The 27,524-nt window shown below is 36.0% G+C and overlaps 1 protein-coding gene across 22 annotated transcripts in view; it reads right to left on the bottom strand.

Annotated features, from left to right (window-relative positions):
- LOC132129025 (rap1 GTPase-activating protein 1-like) overlaps window positions 1–27,524 on the bottom strand; it is a 101,057-nt gene that overhangs the window by 37,600 nt on the left and 35,933 nt on the right. For 15 of the 22 annotated variants that reach the window (XM_059540434.1, XM_059540435.1, XM_059540421.1 and 12 more), the window contains 6 exons: window positions 18,691–18,784; window positions 4,172–4,207; window positions 2,176–2,223; window positions 1,707–1,745; window positions 1,427–1,612; window positions 276–379 (listed from right to left, as the gene is read on the bottom strand). In XM_059540434.1, the coding sequence (XP_059396417.1) occupies window positions 276–379; window positions 1,427–1,612; window positions 1,707–1,745; window positions 2,176–2,223; window positions 4,172–4,189 (395 nt within the window). In that variant the 5' untranslated portion in view covers window positions 4,190–4,207; window positions 18,691–18,784. Of the gene's footprint in view, window positions 1–275; window positions 380–1,426; window positions 1,613–1,706; window positions 1,746–2,175; window positions 2,224–4,171; window positions 4,208–7,365; window positions 7,601–18,690; window positions 18,785–22,577; window positions 22,729–27,524 lie in introns of those variants that run through there. The other 7 variants (XM_059540438.1, XM_059540424.1, XM_059540425.1 and 4 more) reach the window with 5 other exon arrangements.

Raw genomic sequence — 27,524 nt, 5'->3', positions numbered from 1 at the left:
TGGGTCCCAGGAAACATTCACAGTTGTTGTCAAGGAACAGATATCAGTGTGCTCCGTTTAAAGTCCACAATAAAAGCCAAAGCTCAAAACAAAGTAGTGAAACTGTGCCAGACACTAAGCCCTTTATAAGCCGCCCTCATCTACATGATAGAGACGTTTGGAAGGACACAAGACCAGGAGACAAGTAAGTGATATCAAGAAAAGTAAATAAGACATGACAGAGGCAGAAGCGATCAAATGGGGAACAAAAAGAAGTATTAAAAGAGAGGTCACACCTGAGCATGAGGCGGAGATGCTCTTGGTCCCCGATAACATCATATTTCATGGAGAATACCAGGTGGCCCAGGGCACTGTCCACTGTATAGTAATTAAAGTGTTCCTAATGAAGGAGCAGAAGGCGAAGATGTGAGTGCACATTCATCTTCACACTTTCAGGTTTTAAGTACCAACACTCCCCCACAAATCTAAGGGCTAACCGACCACTTCTTTATGCACATTAGTCTAATTTATAATGGATATTAGATGTGAATACATTAAGCCCATTGAAGCTAAAGCCTAATAAATCTTCATTATGACTGGTTGCTACAGTGTCACATTGGCCTATGTAATTAGGTTACATTTGTTAACAGTTACATTATTGAAACTTGTTCAAATGGATGGGCTGAATGTGATTTTATTTTGAATGTTCAGCTTTTTCTATGCATTATCATCTTCATTTGTGGGGGCTCATATCTATATTTAGCATTCTAAAGACATATTGTTCACTGATAATCCTTAAGTCAGTGGACTGTTGTGGGCAAATCGCTGAGTCATTAAGTTGAATTTGAGAAACTAAATATTCTGATTTGTGAATGAATCATTCAAACCAGTTTTGTGAACTGGATTAATGGATTTACTGAAAAGTTCTGACTCAAAAGAATAGCCTGTTCATAATTTGAGATCTGTACTTTTCAAACTCACAAGAATGTGTCAAGGAGTGCTTAAGCACATGTGCATGTAATAATGGATTCAATTTTGGGCTGTTCTTCTCACAAAACTATTGACTTTAAAAGACATTAGGGCTTTTTACACCCTGGTGCTTAACCCTGGGTTATCATTGTTCTAAACCCTGGGAAATGTAAAACAAGATAATCCTGGATTCCTTTTAACCACGGTTAACTATTTCAAGCGTGGAAAGCCCTTAATAATGCATAAATGTAGTGCACAAAACATATAGTGCATTGAGTAATATAGTGCATGAGTAGTATGGACCACTTCTATGACAATTTTACTTTTAATTTTATTTATGTTTTTGCCTTTTTTGTCAAGAAATTTACATTTTGTGTTTGACAGAAGAAAGAATGTCATACAGGTTTGGAACGACATGGTAAGAAAATTATGACACAATCATGTTTGGGTGAGTTATTACTGTACTTTGAATCCTTACTTTTCCCAGAAAATGCTTCCTGTAGATCTTAGCGGTAGTGTTGCACTCCAGTTTGAAGCGTGAATTGGGAGACAGAAGCTGGTCCAGATCAGTCCCATTGCTTAGCTCATGATTGGTCCCTTCAATCCAATAACCCCCAAACTGGGGCAGCAGAATCAAGGGAAATGGACTCTTTCTGCCAAGAACCTGACAGAGACAGTGAATAAAAACAATTATGGTGACGATCAGTTGTGAATCGAAACAGATATCGAGAGCAAAAAATTGTTCTGAACTGGTGTACCTCATGGACGCTGGGGTAAGGGATGTAGTCTTCCTCGGTCTGTAAGGAGATGACATTCAAAACATAAAAAATGCAGAAGACTTATTTGGTTGCAACACAACCTTTTTAACTCCAATGACCCAAGTAGCACAAACACACTGCTTGCTCATCTGCTGGTTTATTTAAGAGAACTAATCCACTATATGTACTCAATTTGATTCTATACAGGCAGTATGGCTTTAGGCCAGAGAATATTACTCAGCACCAGCTTATCTTATTTGATTGCAGTTCCATTAGAGCAAGGGAAAGTGGGCTAGGGATGTCTTTGAAAAGTAGACGCACCAGCTTGACTGATAACTAGCTCTTCTATTTGAAGCTGTCTGCCTGCAGATAAAAACAGCAGTCTGTTGCCCTCAGACAAAAAGTGTTTTGTATTTTTGTGAGTGTGCGTGTATAAAGGGACAAAAGAGAGTCGGTGAGGTGAACATACTTTGAGAGGAGGAGGAAGAGTGCATCGTTGCTCGTCCATTCTGTTGCTCTGGAAGAAAAAAGATAGAATCTGTCAGCCCTAGCAGCCCTGTCAGCCCACATGTTAAAGCAAAAATAACACTTAGGTAAGAGCTACAGAAGAAGAGGAATCTGATTATATTTTCATGCCTTTAAAAATAAAACTTAATGAAGCGCATATGCAAGAAAATCTCAATTTATAAACGATGGGAATTCTGGATTTTTTTTTACAATTATATATCTTGAGAATGACACATGATGGATAAATGTTAGAAATATTATTATTAAGAGCAATTAAATTAATGGGTATTAACATTAGGCTTATATATAGAGTCTTATTCACAAAGCACAGATAATTCAGAGGCTATCGTAAATTTTCAACAATTCATCTTTTTTTAATGCAAGCATTCTTAATTTCTATAAAAACTAGGATTATATTGCCCACAGTGAGCAAAACATCTCAATCTTAGCAAATATAAAAATATACTAATGTAATGTAATTATTCATTTGTTTTTAAAGAGGGTTTTTCTAAAAAAAAGCTATTAATTTTAAGAAATTATTTCACAATAAAAGTATGATTCTTTGAGTATGACAACAAAATACTATGTAATTCATAAATAAAGGTCAGCGCAAGGAAAACACACAATAGCCTGGGGAAAAAAGTTAAATGGCATAATATGACATTCATAAAATGATTATAAAAGACCACAACATTTTATAAAAAGAAAGTTCACATGTTTTTAAACAATATTAGAAAAGAGCACATTATTTTAGGCAGACAAACTGAAAGACAGAAAAAGCCTACAGATCTGTCTTAGACAATGAACTGTTTTTTATTCTCTTTAATCAGGTTTTAAGAATAAGGCAGACAGTGGAACACAAGATCAAAGCGTGATTGTGAGCATGCAGGGAGAAGACGTTCAAATATTTACAGGTTTTTTTTTACAGTAATCCTACAAAATATAAAATCTTAAAGCTGCAAGTATCAAACCATTTGTCCACTTATTTAACTTAAAGTGCTGATCATCAAAAAAGAAACCATCTTAGTGACTCAAAAGAGTGAAGCCCTATAAAGTTCAGATGGACCCCACAGGAGTGAATATGAAAATACTGTAGGAGCTAGTCTCATCAGATTCTAATGTTGTAGATTTGAGATGCAGTGGGGATCGAATGTCTGATCTATCTGATGACGGATTCCACCAAATAATCTTTATGGCAGACCAACTGTGATATACATACCAACACGTTTGTTATCTAAAACATCCTGTACATCTAGCTAAGCTTCTCATTTACTCTATAATGTCATCCAGCTTCAACCCAACAATAAATCAGATCCAGTTTCATTGTCTTGCTGTTCTCCGAAGCATTTTGGTGCATTTAGTGCACTTATTATAGTTCCTGCATAGACATCTGTCCATCCTAAGTTAGAGATAACAGCAGCAATATCAAATGACTAAGATCAATATGTCTCTGTGTACCCAACAACAGGATCTTCTTGTATTTCAGCACCAGAGAATTTGTTCTCTTCCTAGTTCAAACGTACTCATTGTAGATTTGGCAACTGTATGACTGTGATATTCAGGGCACAACAATAAATATGTGCATATTTTTCACCATAACTGTAGTTCAGACTTTCACTTGCCCCACCAAAAAATTTATAAAAAAATAAACTATAATGTAACCAAATAGCCACAGTTACAAAAAAAAAAAAAATTCATATTCATATAAAAATGAAGCAGTGTAGTGTCAGTGCAGCACTAGTTGGGTAAGTGACTGACCCTTGGGCCATTCTTGTGGATTACAATAAATATATGACCTCATCATTTACAGTGATGACTTTCGGCTACAACAAAAACCATGCAAATGCAACTATGTATCCAGTTAGGACAGCTGACTCAGGGGTTAATGGAAAATATCTACATCAGAGATGAAAGGCAGAAGGAAGGAAAAAAGAAAAAAAGTAAAAGAAACACATTACCTGCATTTTCTCAATCATTTCAAATAAATCAGGTGTCTGGAAGAAATGAGAGGAGATGAGATGAGATGAGATGAGTTTAGTGTTGACCCCTGATTACATTCCCATGACATGAGAGGGGTGTGGCCAACAACACAGACGACACGCTGCAGTGCAGGATACATCTAACTGAATATATCCCATCTATCACTCAGACTTCATCAGGAATCAGACATTCAAAGTATTCAGACTGCATTCATTCTGTTACTTACAGCACACTGCATTTTATTAATCAGTTCACATCATCACATATCAAAATTGCGGCAAATTCATCCTGCAAAGGTGGCACAGAAGTGCTTCTGAATTGGCAATTAGATGTCTTTACACAGACTGCTTCTTTAATGCTTCTCAGAAAAAGAACATAGCAGCCTTAGATCAGCTAACTTCTGGAAAAAATTAAAAATTGTATTAGAATTTACAACAGTTAACATTTACAATTAAGAGTTTGGTTCCAAAACACAATAAATCTATTTTGATTGATTTGAGTAAAAATGTGTTAGAAAGTGGCAAGATGAAAACCACACGTTTTCTGTTTCAAGCTTTCACATAGCATCTTTAGGTTATAATAACATTAAAAATTCAAATCCAGATTTAGATTTTCAAAGATTTATTATATAAAAAAAAAAATTCAGAATGCAATAAATCCATTGAATCAATATGAAAGTTATACAACAAAGTAAGTTAATCCACATATGACAGCCTCTGAACTTGGTCAATACTAATCTTATATACAAGCACTGGACTAAAAATACATTCATCAGTCATCGCTTCCAAAATGAATTCAGCGGGTCATCTTCTTAATGCTATAAATTAATTACAGACAAAATTTCGTCATGAACAAGAACATGAACAATATCACAATCATATGACAATTACATTCGATTTATCGTGCAGCCCTTGTTTGTTGATCACAAAGTACAAAGTAGATGAGGAAAACTAGAATGCCGTGTGTTTTCAAAGCACCGCTATTACTGTCAAGAGTGCGTGGAGTGGTGCGCTAAGAGGATATATCGCATTCTGCAAAAAAGGGAGACTGGCATTTTTTGTGGTTTGGAAAAAAAGGGAGAAAACATGACCTAATAACTCGGCAAATAGCGCATTTTGCGTTAAATTAAAAATGGACTTTTAAATACAGACCAGACACAATACTGATTTTGACAGTAACTAATTTTTTTTTGTTATGGCGTTTATCGCATTTTGGAACCAAACTCTTAATTTCTAAAGCATTCATTAATCTTAAGATGTCTTTACATAGCCAAGCTAAGGCTGCTCTGTGCCTGCTTCAAAATTCAGTGTAAAGATTTTATTATACCAGCACTGACCCACCTCAGCCCTCAGTATCAAAGTATACAGATGTGATCGCTGTATAAATGTATTTATGCCTCTTCTGACAGTCAAACAGTCAGTTAAACAGTCTGTAAAGACACGTCAAACGTCAGAAGTGCTTCTGTGCCACCTTTGCAGTGTAAATTTCAACATTTACAGTATCAACACATTATTAAAATCAAAAGTTGTATCTTTTAATATAATTTTATGGACCTGAACTAACATGAACTAACACTGAACAGTTGTATTTTTGTTAACTAACATTAACAAAGATGAATGAATATTGTCACATACTGTATTGCTCATTGTTGGTTACTGTTTGGTTAATGCATTAACTAACATGAACTAAAGGACCATATTTTACAACATAAAATTGATTTTATCATCAGCACAACCTTTTTTAGGTGCATGATAGTGTTTTTGGATTCAGCCATGAGTTAATAATGCCAAGTAAATTTAAATTAAATTAAAGTACACTCAATATTGCCCGGGTAGCAATTTTTGGCCCAATATGCATTACATGCAGGATATGGTGGAACTGGCATTTCCTCTCTAGCCCGATGGCAGCATGTCATTTTAAAGTATGGAGAAAAAGTATAGAGATACATAACTGAATCAACGGCACTCATGTTTGGATAAAATGCTTGTAGCTGACTGTCTTTGTAGCGATCAAGTTGGTTACAATGGGCTAAAATTATAATTGGGTATAATTGTTATAATTGGCTGCTGAAGTATCTTGCAATCATTTCCCACATATTCATATGCCCTTGAAACAGCGTTCACAACATGAGGCAATTCTTTTTTTAAATCTGAGGATCAAGAGTAATATTTAACTACATCTCAAATAAATTTGTTTTGTTTCTTAAATCTTCTCACTATTCTTTTGATTTATTCCCACCCACATTACCTTATTCTTATGTACTGACAGCTGATGTGACTCCAGTTTACTCTGGACAACCGCCAAGACACAGACAGCAGAGTTCTGTCCATCCTTTGGGACGGACCCAAAGACAACGTGAACGAGAGTGGAAACAATTATCTTCGATGTTTGAAGGATGAAGACTGGATGAATTTCTCACAGTCTTCAACAAATACTTTGTGTACTGTAGCACATTGTTTAAACACATTGTGTGAGTACTCCACCATCGGCAAACACTACTTATACTGCTGCCTCAAAAACAAACTTCAGCGAAACCGAATCACATAAGATAATAAAACATGACACAAGGTCAATGACAAGAGCCTCTTCAGCCAAATGACTTACCAAAACACACGATCGTAAATAATTTAATAATACTACTAAACTCTGAACCATATGCACTTAATGGTTCAAAGTAACAGTATCATCCCTAAACAAACATGAACAGATGAACACCTATTGGATTACAGTAATACTGTAAATATAATGAAAAGATTAAATATATTACAGTAACCTGTACAGCAAAAAAATACATAAATAAAGGAGGAAAAAATCTGCACTGATAGCAAATCCATATTCTCTTTTCTTTCTTGCATTAAAATTGCAGTGCAAGGAAAAGGAAAGCCTTTGATATTTTGCTGTAAGAACCATGTATTAGGTAAGCATGAAATACATTCGGAGATGCCAGAACTCGCATAAATGAAATATACCCTGCTCTCTTCACACTCACGAAAATCTTTTATTGTATGTAGATATTTTTTTATTTATTAATTGCTGTTTCTAGCAATGTTTTTCTGCACAGAATTAACTTGACTAATTAACTACTTCACTCACCTTCTGCTACAAAATCAGATATTTACCTTCCAGCATTTATCCAGTATTTTTGTTCAGACTGCAGATTACACATACTTACTGCATCAGGTCTTTTCCAGTGAGCAACTGTCACTTGCTGTGGGTTGAGTAGACTTTTAGACATTTTTCAAAAAGTAAAACCAAATCTTCAAAAGCCAAAAAACTAAATATTGTCTGAAATTTGCAAATCTACAAAGTCCTCTGTCCTCAGAAGTGAAAGAAACATCCAGCCCCGAGTGCTGCAGCAGGTTCCATGTCAATAAAATATAAAAAATTCCAGCAGGGCAGCACTAGACTGCTGTGTGTGCTCTGGGAGGTGCTTGCATGTCTGTAACCTGAAGTTTAATTGTGTATTTAAGCATTAAGATCCTTTATCTCCAGGTGCTCTGGAGTCTTTCCTTTCTCATGGAACAGAGTGAATTGTGGAGGAGATGTTGCATTCCTACAGAATTAACTTTCTCTCCATCTTGCACTTTTCCTTTCTTTCACTGGCAGAAGTTCAGTATAAAATTGAGCTGATCTGAGCCTGGATCTGCTCTATTTCAGTCAGACAAGCCTGAGCAGAATCTTCCTTACTCGTCGACACTGTTCCGAAAACCCAGTGACACATCTAATATCAGGGTTTGATATTAACAACCACCAACCTACTACATGCGGGTGAAACTCAAATGTGGTGGGTATCAACATATCAACTCATATGTTGAATCATAAATTGGTATACTGGGTAAGAGCAGAGCACTGTTATCAACAATTATTAACAATTCATGTTAAACTGTTCATATTTAGAATATAACAGGGCTGGAACCAGGACTGGTATTGTTTTTCACACAATTTTAAACGTTCATGAACTTATCCAGGATATATATATAAAGTATATGCTGTCACTTATGCGTGTGATCAATATATGCTTGTTGGAATAGTATGTTGGCCAGCATCTCGGAGGATGTGAAGGAGTGATACACAGAATTGTAGTGCAAGACAGACTTCTTATTATGTCAGCTTAACAGGTCTGTTGTTAGTTTGACATTATTATTAGAGTGATACGTCCAGTTTAAACCGGCCGTGTCAACTCTAATCAGCCTTCAACACTTCAACTCTACTTGGAGATTCAAGCAGAGCCCCACTGATCTTTCATTACTTCCTTCTGAGAAGCAATTCACAACAATTATAGGAATCACTGTTATTATTGTACATTAAAATATCTGATCTATTTAAAATGAAACAACCTTGCTTGATCAGTTATCCTGCTTTATGATCATGTTCCTTTGGAAAAGCAATCTAAAAAAAAGACTAAGCTCACACAACCTAATATACCTAAACTATCCAATCCAATCTACCTATTCAAATAGCCTAATAATAGTCATTGACACATACAGTAATCAATGCCAAATCTGCAATCAAATAGCAATCAATCAATAAATAAACAGCTTTGGTTCACTGAAGATGCAGAATAATCATATCATATTTCATAATAGGCGGAATAATAGTAATAATAATGATCTTTTTCTGAATATTAAATGAATTGATATAAATAGCTTAAATATACTAGAAATACATCAGTGGCAGTCTGTGGCATTTTAGAGCTATGCACACAGATGAATCAGCACATTTGGGTTGGAATGTTATAGTGACTGTGCTTAGAGGGCTTAGAGAAAAGTGAACAGAAGACTTTTTTCCAAGATGTTTGGAGGAACTTTTTTATTTTTTTTATTATTATTATCTATGATTCATGCCAACCTGCCAGACAGAACTGGCAGTCTATTCTAACAGAGCTTTAAGCTAGCAAGTGGATTTGGAAATGGAAAAGTCTCCAGGGATCAGCAGAAATGAGCAAATCTATTTAACTTGTCTAAAAAGAAATTGTGACTAAATTTTAAAAGAAATGATTATGAAAAAACTTGTATTGTTTTTTGATGTTTCAGCCTCAGCCAAATAATAACAAAAATAACAAGTACTTATTTATTTAATATAAAGATAAAACAATCGGACAAATATGTCAGATATTTATTTATATATTTTTTTTATAAATGACAGCGCAAACAAACTTCAAGTGAAACAGGTTTCAGATTACATTTCAAAAGAAAGTCTTTGGAAACTTTCTGGTTATCCAACACTGTTAACTTGAGGGGCAATTACTTTATACATCTACTAACAATCATCTTGGGACTATTTAGCAAAAAAAAAAATATAATAAATAAAAAAATGGCTCAGAAAAGTGAAGCTAGTCTGCAAGTAATGACATCCAGGCATTTTTAAAATTGGCTAAAGTGTACTATTTGTGGCCACTGTATCTAGATGAGAAAATCAAAATGAACTTCACCAAAACTTTGTTGGACAAACATGTGGTGAAAAATCACCTGTTTTTCAGTGGAGCTCAGCGGTAAAAAGACATACTGATGGACTTACAGAATGGATGTCAGAGGCATTATCTCCACTGTGAAATCAGGCCAATCCTTAATTAATGATCCCCTTCATGTGATCCTCTAGTCACTCTCTCTCTCTCTCTGTCCTATCCACCATCATCCTCAGCTCAGCACAAATTAAATCAAATCTAACTTTAGAAGATGCTGCAATCAGACTAGCAGAAGGCTGTATATCTCTTCTCATGGCCACAAGGCCCAGAGCAGCTCACTCCCCTCTAAAACAATGCTTCAAAACTGGTGTCAGAGGTCTGTATACCTGTATATATATATTGGGGCTTTTTCATATTTTTCTTAGATAGTGGACAGTAAAAGGAAATGATTGATGAGAGAGCTAGGGAATGTTACACATGCCAGAGCTTCGTGAGAACTGGAGCTCTTACGCATCATGAGTTTGTGGCAATGCATTTGTTTTAATTTAGATCTTTGCAGATGCTACCATCATCTCAGTTATAAGTTGCTAGTGTCCATTCTCTCTTGTGGAGTGTCATGTGGAGGCAAGGTCCCCATATGCTCCCTGTTTTACAGTTGATCTAACACATGGTAACACTGCAGGCCATTGTTGCTACTGTGCATAACTTTGGATAATTTTTGTGCTTTTAAAACAATGAAAAAGAATTGTGAAACATTCCCATTATCCTTGTAACAACAACAGAAGGGCGTCTCAGGCCTGCAGCATGTACGTCAGAGGAGAAAAGACTTGCATCTCAGACAGCACGTAAAACTAAAATCCTCTCTGACTTGGCAGTCTCTAATGCAAATGACATCAAACTGCTGAAAGCACAATCCAGCATAGAGCCGCTCTGGCAATGCAACTATAAAGTTGAACAGGTCTTGAATTGAGAATTAAAGGGTTAGTTCATCGAAAAATTATTTCGTTAATGACTCAACCCCGTAAGACCTCCATTCATCTTCGGGGAACACAGTTTAAGATATTTTAGATTTAGTCTGAGAGCTTTCTGTCCCTCCATTGAAAGTGTGTGTACGGTACACTGTCCATGTCCAGAAAGGTAAGAAAAACATCTTCAAAGTAGTCCATGTGACATCAGAGGGTCAGTTAGAATTTGTTGAAGCATCGAAAATACATTTTGGTCCAAAAATAGCAAAAACTACAACTTTATTCAGCATTGTCTTCTCTTCCGAGTCTGTTGTGAGCGAGTTCAAAACGTTAAACATTAGTGATCTCCGGTTCGTGAACGAATCACTCGATGTAACCTGATCTTCTTGAACCAGTTCACCAAATCGAACTGAATCGTTTGAAATGGTTTGCGTCTCCAAAAAGCATTAATCCACAAATGACTTAAGCTGTTAACTTTTTTAATGCGGCTGACACTCTATGGGGTTAGAATTGTTGCATTATTCCAAATAAATAGATTATGATCCACAAATAAATGTAACGAGATTCACAAAAATATATCAAATTCACAAATGAATATAAAGAGTTTCACAAAAAAATTTAAAACTCACAAATAAATAAAATGAGATTTGCAAATAAAAAAAATATATTTACAAATGTGTTTAATGTCACAAACACAACTCTACCTGGTATTTATTTGTGAACCGCTGTCTGTGCATTTGTAAATCACTGCACGCATTTGTGGATCGGTTCCTGTGCATTTGTGGATTTGAAACACTTCTAGCGTCGACGTGCAGATAAATCCACAAATAAGTGGACTCCACCCACCGTTTACTCAAGCCAATCAAATAACGGCCACATTGAGCTGACCAATCGTAGCACGTTATCACTTCAACCAATCACGTTTTGGCTTACAGCCAGGGGAACTGCGGGAATAGACACCGAACTTGAGACCAACAACAGACAGTCAGGGCATTTCTCAATACCAAGTTCGCAGAGTCTGGACTTCCGTCCTTCCGAGTTTGGACATGCCAAGTTGGACTCAGAAGAACGAACTCTCGAGGACGGGAGGACGCGAGTCCAGTCATTCTACAAATGGAACGGCAGCGTACTTGATAGCTTCACTCAGCATGCATGTTTTACTTGAATTAACTTCTTTTTTATTTTCAATATATTAAATATATTAGTATTAAAAAACTAATATTTACCTACTCTGATTATTTTCACTTTATATTTATAATGAAATTGAATATAATATTAAACGACTGTCTCTTTTTTATTTTAAAAACTATTAAACATTAATATGTGGTTCAGGTAACATTAATACTGTGATTATATTTACGTCGTTCAAAATAAATAAAATATGTGGAAACAACTGCCTCTTTTCATTAAGAACAATCTAGCAATAAACCCACTCAGCTACAATTTAAATAATACGGTTGAAAAGTGTAAATCAATTGTAAATAAGTGTAAATCAAAATGGAACAGCTTAGGATTGCCATTGCAATTGCTATTTATCAAGATGCTGAAGAGGAGGCTGCCGAACGGAGGAGACGAATCCTTCAAAGAAAAGCCAGGATGCAGCGGAGGATGGCGAAGAGACGTGCCATATTAGCATGTCTCTCTAGCATTGTACGTTTTTCTAATTATTCTTTCTTCATAAACTGCCCATATACTTATGTGGACTTAGTTAGGTATATCCAAATGAAAAGTCATAATAAAAATTTATTATAATGTATCATATAGGCACCCTATCAACAGACTACAAAGTACTATCTCACAAAAAGTTATGTAAACTATTGCAGGGATGTAATGAGACAACATTAGATTTTTCAGTATACCAAATAAACTGACAAGTACAATAGGTTTGACAGTTGATAACATTTAAATTAACTAGCTTACACTTCACACACCTTTTATTTGTCTTTGTGGTGCTCAAATAAGTTGATAGTTTATCATCTTTATATAGCTAGGTGCACATCATATTACTGCATTAACACAAACAGGACAATTTAATATCTATAATAATCATATAGGCTACAACTTTTAGACTCTGGGATGAATGTTGTGCTAGAGCTTATCAATAAATGAATGAAACCGAAATAGAGTATAAAGAAATACTTCACGAAAAGAGCAAATGTTAGAGGGAGATTTAATTATGGCAGATTTTAGTAAATTTTAGACAAAATCCTTAAAACAACTGAGTATATAGCTTATATTAAATCCAAAAATATAATAAATACAATGCAACGACAGTACATATAGTAACAACTTTTTAAAAGCAATACATATAACAAATACATAATACAACAAAAGTAAAAACATTCTTAATATATTATCTATATATTTTAACAGGAACAAAGTCCCACTCGCAGGTATTCACAGATCAATGACCAGGTACCAATCCTGGTCAAGTTTTTTTCTGGAGAGGATTTAAAGCCAGCTTTCAGGCTCTCCAGGAACAGCATCAACATGCTGGTACAGATGCTTCCCCGTCAAAAAGCCCATGGATGGAGCCGTGAAATTGAAGTACTTGTTACGGTTTATTGGCTTGCCTGTTGAGCATCCTACAGGGTCACATCAGATGACTTCAGCATGCCACTTTCAACAGTTTGTAGGACTGTTCACAATGTTGTGGAGGAGATGATGACCATCCTCCACAAAATTATTCATTTTCCAAAAGCAGAGGAAATGGATGAGGTGGGGGGCCTTGCTGGCCATGAGGCATTCCGCTGTGCTGCTGGTGCCACATCAGGATTGTTCCTCCTGCAATGCCACAAAAAAGATGCTACATAAATAGAAAGATCTTCCCTTCCATCATTCTACAGGGCACCTGTGATGCTAAAGGCATATTTATAGATGTGTATATTGGCAATCCAGGCTCTGTACAGGATGCCCTTGTGCTGCGCAGATCACCAATGTACCAGCAGGCTTTGTATTCACCAGCTGGATACTATCTTTTGGGAGATGGGGGATACCCTTGCTTGCAGCATCCTATTGCAATCATGACCCCATACCGCCAGCCTGTCGCAAGTAAGAACACTTTTTTTATGTCAGACAGACAGACACACACACACACACGATAAACCAAATTTTTACTGTTATGAATTTGCAATACACTACACATTTTCTACACGATTTTTGATTAACAGGCCAAGTTGAAGCCCGATACAACAGGCATTATGCACAAGCACGGAACATCATCGAGCGCACTTTTGGGATGTTAAAAACTCACTGGCGTGCAATTTTCTTGCGGGCCCTAGAGATCAGGCCACTGTTCGCCCCAAAGGTGATTGGTGCCTGTTGTATCCTCCACAACATCTGTGTGATGGGAGGTGATCTCTTGGAGGAGGAGGAGGAAAGCCAAGGACAAGAAGACAGCGAAGATGGTGAGAATGCAGCAGTGGGTGAGAGGGACCTATCAGGGAACCATCTCCGAGGACGTCTGGCTGCTCAGCTTTCTTCTCCCGTGGAACTGCCTGGGTGTCTAACTGAACAGTACTACATCTAGACAGTAAACCTTTCCAGATGTTGTCATGTTCATTAAAAGAGCAACATAAGCAGTTGAAATAGCTATGACATTGATTAGAAAGATAGGTATGAATAAATGTGCAAGTAGATGGGTATAGATACATTTATACGTTTTCTTAATGTTGGTATGTTCTTCTTGAGATTTAACTGCATGATTGTAAATAATTGTATACCACTATAGACATTGGATATTACATTATTTTATATTATTTGTGTTTTTGTTGTAAATATAAAGAATACACTGTTGCTATAACAATGATTTGCCAGGGTTGAAATTGAAACATTCATTTTTATTTTTTTTATTCAAATAATCTATATAAAATCATTTATCATTAAATACAACATTAATTTAGAATTTATTAAGTTTTTCAAAAAGAGACATATGTCTCTGCTCTGGCTGTTGCTGCCCTCTCTCTCTCCTCTTCTCTCGCCAATGCTTCTCTCTCCCTCTCCTCTTCCCTCTCTGCCTGTTCTTTTAGAAACTAAAGAAGAGCCTGGCTGTCCCGTCGCCTCTTTCTTGACTGCTGGCTACTCCTGGCTTCCACAGAAGGGGCTGAACCTGGTGTGCTGACTGAGCCACCTGTAGTGGCAGTGGGTTTGATGCAACAACTCGAGTGCTGCCCCTGGAGTGCAGCATCCATTGCAGTGTACCACTGCCAGGTTGCAGCAGTCACACTACCGGCCTCTACCCCTTTTCCTGTGGGTGGGTCCCTAAGCTCCTGAAATAAAGCAAAATGCTGTCATGTTCTCACCTCACGTTGTTCCACACTTTTAGACATTTTTTATTTTTGCTCTACACAGAGGAAGATATTCTTAAGAATTTTTGTAACCTAACAGTTTGAGGCACCAAAAAATTACACATGTCAGTGGTGCCCCAGAACTCTTAGGTTACAAATATTCTTCCTTTGTGTAAAGCAAAAAAAAAAAAAAAAGAATAAATAAAGAGTGTATACAGGTGTGAAACAACTTAAAATTGTAGGTGAATGGCAGAATGTTCATTTTGGGGTGAACTATTCTTTTTACAGTCTCAGAGTAAACAATGTAAACGGAGTAAACTATATTTTACAAAATAAAATGTAAGGGCCAATGCATCTATGTTAGGTTTCAAATATGACCGGAAAGTCTTTACACACATCTTGGTAAGCCTCTTTCAGTAACAGAAAGTAGAGAAACAGGCAGATTACCTTGTATTTATCTTTTAGGTTATTCAATTTTTTCTTTGCCTGTTTGGCAGTTATGGCCAAACCAGAAGTGGAACAAAATGCCTATAGGCAAAACAAAACCATAAAGATTTACATGATTCCACTTCAATAACGTATTCATTTTTATGGATGAAGACTGTCCAAATCTAGCTCCAAACCTTCAGACATGCAGGGAATTATACAAGCACTCAAAATGAATACTCACTCCCATCAACTTTTGGAGGAATTGCGCCTCCCGGTGAAAAGCCTTTCGTTGGCCGCCCGCCACTCTATCAAGGCCCGAGTTTCCTCAGCAGTCCCTTGATAAAAAATAATGCTTAATTTAAGTTGATGAAAAATAATACAATTATAAAAGAATTTGTAAAAAAATTTTAAATAAAGACAAGCAAACTATTTGGTTAAAATGACAAGAGCACTCTAAAATAAGGTTTGCATTTGATATAAGTATCGTTAGGCAAACGTTAGTTAGGAAACTTTTCCCTCAGGCAAAACAATTGCCCATTAGATATACCCAAAGCAAAATATATCAAATGTTTATCCACTACAGAATCAACACAGGCAGCCCCATATTTTACAAAATGTTACAGGGCCTAGCTACTTTTTAGGAGGACTTGCCGAGGGTTAGGCTACTTTTCAACTCGTAACGAAATAGTCTGAGCAAATTTTCAAAATTCGACGGTAGCTTTGAAGTTTAAACAACATTCTGGCATCAAAACTCTTAGAACTACGTTACATTTCGTGATAAAACAACAATAGTATTTCGAAATGTATAACTTACAGTTGTGAGTTTTCTCCTCCGCCATTGATGCTAACCTGGTTCGAGCTGAATTCTGGGTTATGGCCCGTATCAAGTCCGCACAAGTCACCTCTCCATGCATCCTCGGTAAAAGGAGCGGAGCAAGAACACATCGGGGGATTTGAACTGGACTTGGCTAGATGTGAACTTTGAAAAGGGAAACAGTACTTGGGCAGCGACTGATGACATTTCACAAGTCCACAAGTAACGTTACAAACAAGTACGCACAACATGGCCGATCAGGCAAGACGCCCCCCCCCCCCGGCTGTAAGCCAAAACGTGATTGGTTGAAGCGATAACGTGCTACGATTGGTCAGCTCAATGTGGCCGTTATTTGATTGGCTTGAGTAAACGGTGGGTGGAGTCCACTTATTTGTGGATTTATCTGCACGTCGACGCTAGAAGTGTTTCAAATCCACAAATGCACAGGAACCGATCCACAAATGCGTGCAGTGATTTACAAATGCACAGACAGCGGTTCACAAATAAATACCAGGTAGAGTTGTGTTTGTGACATTAAACACATTTGTAAATATATATATTTTTATTTGCAAATCTCATTTTATTTATTTGTGAGTTTTATATTTTTTTGTGAAACTCTGTACATTTATTTGTGAATTTGATATATTTTTGTGAATCTTGTTACATTTATTTGTGGATCATAATCTATTTATTTGGAATAAAGCAACAATCCTCACCCCATAACACTCCCTCTGAGTTCAAACAAACCAATATCCCGGAGTAATTCATTTACTCAAACAGTACACTCATAATAATTACAAATGCGTTCTCTTCATAATTTCTAATATCCTCATCAACAGCAATGAAATGAAATGGACAACAAATTGAGAAAAAAAGATTTTTGCCTAAATCTCCTGAGAAAAGATTCTCTCTTCAGAGATTTGTTCGGATTTGCTGAAGATACAAAAGTCTGCAATTCTCAGAACAATGTCTCAGAACCAAGTCTGCAATTATCTGACCATTATCCAAATAATAATAATATATTTTTGGGTAATTTTTGTGCTTATTCTGTTGGTTATGGGTTTCATTTGTGATTTTAATTTTTTATGGGTTTCATATGTCATTATTTGTAACTTATTATTATTATTATTATTTTACTTTTTAATTATTATTTAACCAAACAGTTTTGGTTACCATTGACTTTCACTGTATGGACAAAAAATACAAAGACAGACATTCCTCAAAGCACCTTCCTTTCATGTTTCACAGAGAAAAATAATAAAAGTTTAAAGCAACATGATGACATGGTGATGTGTAAATGATGACAGAATTTAAATTTGTGGGTGAACTAACCCTTTTAGTAAATAAGAAATCAAATTGAATACAATGAAGGATGCTTTCACAGCTCCTTTCCAAAAACTAGGATAGACTCAAAATTAATGACAACCTCCAATGACATGATATCTTTTCTTTTTCTATTCATTTTCTTTCTCCCATTTCATATATATGGGATTACCTTCCATTATGTTGTAGATAAGCTATGCAGCAGAATTGTGGATGTCATTAAAGCTCTCTGACATCACTCAAAATTTATCCTTTTAATCGCAGGTTCAGTGCACTGAGTTTTAAAAGCGCTAAAATCTCCTACACACATAGAGATCACTCACTTACACACTGCACACAATACACAAAGGATCTGATTCTTTAGCCCTGCACTTTGAGAATCAGACCCTCAAATTGAACCTTGTCAGACACAATCATCAAGATCAGCAAACAAAATATGGCTCAACGTAACTAATGAATCTAATAACATTTAACTCAAAAGGGGCTTATCTCTCTGTATTATCTCTCTTAGGATCCCGTTGCGAGTGTTTGATAATCTGTGGATCAGCAAATATTCAATTGCTATAAATTTGATTCATGCAGTAGCTCAGTACAAAAAGAAAAAAAACTAAAAATAGATTTTAGTCTCCCATCAGCTAAAGTTCAACCATGCAGTTAAAATTCACAGACTCAACGATCCGGTCGCTTAACAATTCCACTTATGACAGTCCAGTTATTAAGCTTGAAAGCCCCCAATCATTGTTACTGCGTGAAAAAGAGTAGATTCTTTAAAATGTCTCCTTTTGTTTTCAGTGACATTCAGGAACAACATAAGGGTGAATAAATGATAACAATTTTTTCATTTTGTTTGAACAGTTCCATTAATGGTCATGAGAGCCGTTTGCTGAATCCCTGGAGCTGTTAAGTCTGCCAGTGGATAAATGACCTTTCTTGATCGATGCTATTTTGACAGCCATTAGTTTGTCTCATGAAATAAGGGGTGTGTCTGAAAAACCGGCCTGACATTAGTTCATTAATAGCATCTGGTATTTAATTACATCCCTCTAATTTATCTGCATGGCATGTCAATCATGTGTATTAATAACAAACAGAAAAGTCCATAATCATGCCTCCAAACAATGGCCTCATGCAAGTCATTATTAGTTCTACACAGGCTCCCAGTAATGTAGCAGATGGGTCAGAAGAGGTGAGACAGACTCTGCAAGCTGAAGTCAAACACTGGTAGGATGGGAGGACGCTCAGCATGCAAGCAGGCAGGAGTTTTGTGATACTCTACCTTGAGGAACGCAGGACTGGTGTGAGGCAGTGAGGGCTGGACCAGTGAAGGATCTAGTGTGTTAGAAAAGCAGGGCTCTCCTCCATCCTGTTTCCTGTAATGAAGCAGTACATGCACACACACACAATTACACCAGTCATATTTCTAAAAAGGGTCACAGCAGTGAAAACAGTGCTAATTATTTTTGGCCTGTCAGTCAATGATTAATTGCCTTAATTTTTACCTTGGTACTTTCAGTAAAATTAAATCACATTAAATTAATAAGTTACTTTACAGCCATAAATAAAAATTAAAATACTTTGTGTATCCACAAATTCATCCATCATTAGTCAATGTACTGTACAATATAATATAATATAATATAATATAATATAATATAATATAATATAATATAATATAATATAATATAATATAATATAATATAATATAATATAATATAATATAATATAATATAATATATTTTTAAATTTAAGGACATTTTGTTACTTGATGTCAAATACCAGTTGACAAACACTGCTCTACATGGCCAAAGGCCATAGGGTCACAGCAGAGGAAGTTTTAGCATTGTTATAGCCTGAGTAACGACAATTACATCACTCCCCACTTGGCCGTACGACAGCACCTCTGAGCAGGCTTTGCATTTAGATTAGCAGGTGTTTCCATCTGTGCAAGGCTCCATGGGGTTGCAGACGTGTGCAATATGTGGGGGCTTGTAAAATCTAATTTTTTTCAGACTCCTATTGTTTGACATGAGGCCATGATTAGATTTCCCATTATACTTTAGTTGAGGAGAAAAAGATTGTATTACATGGCAGGCTAAATACGGTTCAAGGCAATGTAAGTGAGCTAAAGAATGACCCTGGATGCTCCATAATAAGACAACTGGTGAATTTATTCTTTCCTAGATGTTTTCATGAAAATGTATCCTGATAGACTTTCTAGCAGTAACTCTAGCAGATAACTGTGATTGCTGCTACACATATCCTCCATGGTAATTTAGGAAATGGATATGGATATGGATATAATATAAAATAATGAGTACAATTACAGGAAACTGTATGCTAATACACCAACAAAACACATGCTGCACTTGCATAAAAAAATACTTAAAAGATTGGGGGGGGGGGGGTTTGAATAAGAATACCTGGTAAAGTACCACTAAGGGATTTTATGCAAATTAGCTAACAGAGCAAATGTGCACATACAAATTAGCACTGAAATTGCACAGTGTAAATCACATTCTTTGTTTTAAAATAAAATGAAATAAAATTAAAAATGTAATTTAAAAATACAATTAAATGTGCCAAGCAAATAGTGTTTCTAATACCTTTTCTCCATTTAAATAGACTCCTTTTTCTATTTTAACACAGTGTTTCAGTGCATTTAGCATCTGGTAAAAAGGTGGTGTGACTCTTGACTGAATTTGCCCATCAGGATCAGTTTGGTGCTTATATTGCAATTGGCAAAAAGACTTGTCTGAAGATCCATATCTGGGAAAATACCTCTTACTGACATCAAGGAGGGGTTGCAATAGTGTTATTAAAGTTGAGAACGATTTCAAATGTGCACCACTGATATCTTTGTAGTTTGTAAGAGAAGGTCAAAAGGAGACCTGTGATGAATCTCTCAAACAAAAAGGCAACTTTACAGTTTGTAACTCCTCGATATCTCGCATGTCAGTTTCAGTGATGCCTATTACGGCTTGTTGTGGGAAATAAACCCAGAGTCTGAGCTATACAGCAGCTGCCCCATTGCTTGCATATTCTATCCCCTCCAACAATGCCATCCATCAAAACCAGACAGCTACTTTAAAGGTAAATGAGATTTTTAAGACATGGCCATTTGGCTTTTAGCACTACATTACCATGCATAACCACAAACCATCATTTGAGGCTTGTTTTAAATTAACCTCCAGTTTGCCCTATAAGTCACATATGGATGTTCAAGCGAACTTTTGCCTTTAACTGATCCAGAAATGTCTTGTGGAGTAGATTTCTGCTGTGGATACTGATTGTGATGTAATGTGGGAGTGATCAGCAGTGCTGGAACACAGACCTTAAATGAACCCCAGCTCAGTTCCAAAACAAATGATAAAAGAAAACCTCTATAAATGACCCACATCCTCAGAAAGCTCTGCTGTTTTATACGGTTTTGTGCTTATATCCTTAATTAGACCATCCTCTATTAACTGAACATCCTTTAAATTAAATTCAAGGAAAGGATCATGGAAGTGCATATCCCACTTTAGCTATAAAAATTGATTATTATAGGCTCAGCATGTGGTGGTAAAATACTATAATTTAGTGGTATCTTACTGCACTGGTAAATTGACACAGATCTCGTTGGTTTATTACAGTATGGAGTGATTAGAATTCCTATGTTCTAATTCACTTCCCACACATGCAAGAAATTCCCACCGGATTGCTGAGGGAACACTCTGCATTCACAACTGGGATCATTATTTCACTCCCTACAGCTGAGCAGCCTAAAAACCAATTCCATGCACCAAATACAGCCATGAAATTATGCATAACATTATATAAATCATTATTTAATGCTCAAACACAACCTGTTTTGACATTTAAAAGTCTTGATAGAAATTACATGCATCATGTTGAAACGATTACTATTGTGCCAAAGATTCAATTATAACTTTTCTTTTTGATGCAGTTCAGTGTAAGAAAGTTTACAACGCTAAATTTTCCAATAAAACATTCCAACATTTCCGTCAAAAACACACTAGTCATAATCTTTTAAGAATAATGATGCACAAAATAATCTTAAAAAACAAGAATTTTAAAATGTTAAATATATCTTTCAGAAATCTCAAACTGAACATCCATTTTTTCATACTGTACATCAAATTATTGATGCATAAGTTCATTTATTCTATTAAAAACACAAATTCATTTTTTTTTTGTAGTTGTATTTAGACAAAACAGTATCACATTTAAATACAGACCATGAAAATTACATTGGTTTTTAAGTTATTTTAATTAAGAATCATAATTTTATAAAATTATGTTTCATGGTATGACCACAAATATTAATAGTGGTGCATCTCTATTACACAAGAGCATCAAGTTAAGTTGACATTAATGAAAGACAAATTCATAATACACATCTCTCAATCTATAATTTGTATTTTATTGAACATCTGAATTATTAAACATACGAATTGTCGATTTGATGAAGACATGAAATCTTTTTCATCTTAAGTGCTAATATCTAAAGACTCAAATTAAACCCCTCTCTGTCTCACCCCCAACTTTCCCCTGCTTTCCTCTTGAGTGAAGTTCGATTAAGAGTAAATCAGATATTTAAAGTCTGCGAAAAAGAGGTGTGCAGTTCCGTGTGAAATTACATAAACCATTCACTCCTGGGGTTCTGCCACACAGCAATGTTTCATTAGCATCCAACCTTTGTGAGTCTGGGTAACCACAGCACGATGAAATGCACAAACAAGGAGGAACTATAATGAATTATGAACTATGGTCTCAAATGTGATGCAGGAGAAAAGTACAAAGCAGTAAAAATTCACAAGTCAATTCCTGAGCACTGATGTTTGGAGCCCCACTAAAGAGGTTGGTAGGTCACCCGTTAGGAAATTAATTGTAAACAACAAGCTGTGAACAAATGTCACATACTGCTTGCAGACTCACTCAGAGCTATATTAAATCTCCCAGGATCCCTCTATATGTGTAAATGAAGACTCTGGCAATCTGCTCCTCTCTAAAAGCATATGCTACATGTCACCATTCATGCACCACACACCTGCCAGATGCTCTGGCCGTCCCGCCAATCTCACGAAGCACGCCAGACACACCAAACCCCTTACAACTGCCACACTTCATATTCCTATACACATATACAGTGGAATTACTTACTGCGTGCAGATGGACGTAAGATCTCCTCTCTCATCTGGCAGCAGTGAGCTTCTCAAGTCAGTCGCACCCCTGAAAGAAGCATTGATCCTCCCACTATCACTTCATTTGTTGCCTGTATCGCTCTCTTGCTCTTACTCAGCTGCTCTTTTCCTCTCTCTTCTTTCTTTATGTGTCTCTCACCCTCCCCCTCTCGTTCTTAAACGCCCGTCCCATCGCCCGTCCCCCGCTCACTCAAACACTGAGGGCTGTCCATCCGAGCTGTCTGATGGGGCTTTAATTTGCATTCATCGTGCTCTGCCTTAATTAAACACACACCTCCCCATCACAGACTGTTGCTCAGGCAACCAATTCACTAACAAATTATGTCCCACATCCCTTACTGTAATCTTACCTGAACATGCTTTTTTTTTAAACAAATTTCTCTTTGTCTGCTCCTGACATTTGCTCTTGAGCCTCCAGGGGGTTTCATTCAGGAGTTTGTTTCTCTTAAGTTTAGGATCTATTAAAAGCACTTATTGTAGGAAGTGGATTAGATGAATGAATGGGGAACCATGGAAACAGAGGTAATTTTCTTATGAATGCATAATGGGGAATTTAATTTGGGAAGCATTATCTTGACAGAGCATCCTGGTTTGTCAAATAAGAGGGGTGACATGTTCCGCAGATGAAACAATTAAAGCAATGGTTCAGCCAAAAAATGAAAATTCTGAATCATTTATTCATTTCGAACCCATTTGACTTTCTTTCTTTCTTGCAACAATTTATTTTTTATTTTTTATAATGTACATTTGTGTAATCTAATCTGTGAATTTGCCTATATATAGGCTCTACACATTTAAGGTTGGAATAATAGAGATTTTTTTTTAATACAATAAAAAATACAATAATTTAAAGAACATAATTCTATTTTAATATATTTTAAAATGCAATTTACACAGAAAATGTCAAAGCTGAATTTTCAGTGATGTTCAGTCTTTAGTCTTCAAGGCCACATGATATCCTTTAGATATTAATCAAATATGCTGATTTTGTACTCTGAATATTATACATATATATTGCATTAAATTTTAAATCAGAAATTATATATATTGCCTTAGGTATAAATCTTGTTAGGTATAAAAAATTGTCCAAATGATTCATGTGCTATATTCCGATTATGAGCTGGATAAACGTATCCACTTAAAGGATCCACCTCAAAAAGATGATTTGTCTCCAAAAAGCATACTGTATTTGACAAACCAGAGCAAGGCAAAACAAAACAATGATTTTTTTCACAAACACATGAACCCACAAAAGAGCGCTCGGAAGACTTGGAATAGACACTTGAAACACTTTTATGATACTTTTTCATGATTATTATTATTATTATTATTATTTTATTTATTTATTTTGACAGCCCAAACCCTTATTGAGCTTATTATATTTATTATATTTTCATTATATTTAGAGTTTTTCCTTTATATACACACACACACACATATATATATATATGTGTATATGTATATATATATTGATGTTCCACAGAAAACAGAAATTCATACAGGTTTAAGACAACATGAGGCTGTGAATATCTATTTTTTTGTAGATTCTGTTTCTTTAAGAAGCTCCTACAAACACATCAATTAACGGAGTCATATAAGCTAATGCTAAACAAACAGACAGTACCTCACTGCATCAGATGTCTCCAACCACAACACATGTGTACCATATGACAACAAAATACTGCTGTCCACAGCATAACTCAAAGAGATAATGCAGGATTAGAAGAAAATCTCCTACCCATCTGAGAGACAGTGAGCATAATCTGCTGGCCTTGAAAAGCTGAAAAAACACGACTCACGTACAACTGCTCATTCAGAGAATAAAGAAGATCACATTAAACTGGAAGAGCTGTTATTAGAATATGAATAATCAGTCAAAATCAGTCTATCAAAAAAGTAATCTATGCCAGTTATATGATATTTCATTGTAAGTCATCTAATTTCAGAGATGTAATTAGTATATGTATGTAATTATTTAAAATTGTATTATAAAATATTCAACATTGCACTCTCTATTGCAATCAATACAGACTGCCCAGAAGCTGTCATGCTCATATCTGATCTTGAATTCTTCCTTATAACTTAAACCTCTTCTAATGGTGGCTGTTGAGCCTTGCAGGTGTTCAACATCTCCATTTGTCCTCAGAGAGATGGAGAACCGCACAAAAAATGATCTTGAAACATAGATCAGTCAGTAAGTCTAGACAACAGCCTCAGAGAAAAAGTTGTTTTTCTGCCATAAAATAGATCCTGCTCATATCTCATTATCTATCTTTAGGGAAACAAAGACAAAACCACAAACGCAAAATGACTCAGACTAAAGACATATTCGGCACATTAAAACTGTAAACTAAATCACATACTGTAGACCACAAGATCTCAAAACGATACTTGGATTTAGTGTATGTGAGCCTTTAGGTGCTTTGAATGTGGCAAAATCTGACAGCAGCATTACTAATATACATTGTGCCATTCTGACTAATAAATGCTTACTAAAGACTCTTCCTCCTGAAGTGCATGCCTGAATGCTCCAAGAATATTAATCTATTCAAGTGATAATCCAAAATGCCTTAGAATATATGAATAATAATGTGACAACCCAAACTTAAGCACAGGAGAGGAGGAAAATCTCAAAGGAGTTCACGCTGTTCCTCTCTTTCTCTCATTTGACATCCAAAGACAGAGTGAGAAAATTTCAGGAAAAAGATTTTTGTGCTGCAATGTCACTATGCCATACAATCAATGATTATAGTCTTGAGTTGCAAACTTAAAGATGCATCACCAAGGGAATGGTACTTATGATCCTGATTTTTTCCAAACTTCACAAACTACTTTTAATAATCGTTGAAGCATCAGTTATAACTGATTGAAAAATAAAAAATAAATCAGGTTTGCACACTGTGTCCTCATTTCCAGCCCTGAGCAACAATACGTAACTAAACTAATGTCCTGAACAACAAAACAAAAACAACTGAAATTTTTCAAATTTACAAGAGTTACTTGTTGTAATCTTTAGTATCAGTTGTAATGGATTGAACATAAAAAAGAGTTATGCACAGTGTCTTCATTTTCAAGTCAAAGTCTGTTAATACTGAACTATTTAAGCTGTCACAGACTTAAAGCTTTAATTAACAAAACAGAAGCAAAGCTAAAGCCCTAAACAACAAACCCAACCAAAACAAAAGCAAAAAGGAAACAAATCAATAAACAAAACGAAAATAAAGCCCAGAACAAATATCATGTCACATTGGCATATATTTTAAGACAAATTCATGCAGCATTACCTCAGCAGATCACCTGCTCTTTGTCCCTGCCCCTCCCCAGTTCCCTTATGCATTTGTGAAGTAAAAATTACTCACATTAGCACTAGCTCCACTGGAGCCAAACTGAGTCATGTTCAAAACATTTACACAACAGGATCACAACTGCTGCCACTGAACTCGTCTCTTGTGTGGGTGGTTAGCTTTAAAAAACATTCCCACAGAGGCAACGCATCTCACCTCTATACAATTTGCATGATCTGGCTGTTGGATACGTCTGATGATGGGATTTCATTTTTAGCCATAATACAAAATGATCTAGTAATGTGTGGTGGTAGAGGGGCCAGATGACAAGATTATCACATGATGAAGTGACATGTTTTCATCCTCTCAAGGGCAGAATGATGTAACTCATGACGGCCTGATGCTGTGTGACCAGGAAACAACCTCTCGAAACACACAGGATTTGAAGGTCCCATTGACATGTAAACACCCTTTGGGAAGACGACACCTATTTACGCTGGACTCCACCTGCTTAATGAGCAGGTGCAGCCAGCCTATGCATTCCATCTATATACATTGGTTTTCCTTTAACAAAGTGGCTAGTACATATACGCCTATGCAACATGGAGACATTGATTGCATCTTTCTATTCTACTGAGGAACTTTCACAGGAAGACAAGGATTTACAATAATTAATTATGTCCTCTGCCTATTCTATCTGATCTTTTGTAATGCTTCAGGATAATCCACACAAATGAGGCAAGATGGGACTTTTTCAAGTGGTTTTGCTTTAGGACCGTGAAGACATCAAAGTATAACAACTGATTGTGAAACAAAAGTATTATATATACACATACACATATATAACACTTAAGTTCACCAAGGCTAAATATATTTGATTAAAAAAACAGCAATACACCACAAACCATGTTCATTCTCGCTGCACGAGAAACTGCATTTAAATATAGTCTGACTCATAATTTCTTTTACTTTGAGTAGTTTTGTTCATGTTTTTTGAAAATGAGGGCATCTCACACAACCTATCCATGGCATGTGTTGAAATTTTCTTATTCCACCACGTAACAGTTGAATTTGCTCCAAAATATCATTACAGTTATGCATATCCTAACTGCGCATAATTGTATTGCACTGTTTGGTTTCTATTCTGCATTGTTTTCCATGATGAACCACTTGTTGAGAGCCACTGGGTTAAAACATTCACATAATTACTAAATAGACAACTGTCACTACTGAGCAGTTAATAATATCTTTGTTTTTGCAAAAAAGAGAATGTGATCTCCAGAGCATGTACCATGACTCAGTGCTTCTCTCAGCCGGGGAGAGAGAGCGCGAATGAGATGTCTGATGAACCCACAAACCCAAACCACCATTTACAGCAACTAAAGTCTCTCCTCTCTCTGGCTCTGTGGATGAGAACCCGAATGACCCGCCCCTGGAGGACACAGATGGGGAACAGCTATACATCACCTGTCCCCAGCTGGCCTGCTAAAAACTCAAGCAGCAGCATCTGAGATTAACCCCTAATTCCTTCGGGTTGACAACAACTATTTAAAAATGCATTATGCAACTTTTAAATTCTGAATTCTGCAAACATCTCTTTTGATGCAAACTGTCTGGAGTAA

This window comes from Carassius carassius, chromosome 46 (assembly GCF_963082965.1).
Source record: "Carassius carassius chromosome 46, fCarCar2.1, whole genome shotgun sequence".
Taxonomy (NCBI): domain Eukaryota; kingdom Metazoa; phylum Chordata; class Actinopteri; order Cypriniformes; family Cyprinidae; genus Carassius; species Carassius carassius.
This window is presented reverse-complemented; position numbering and strand designations above follow the sequence as displayed.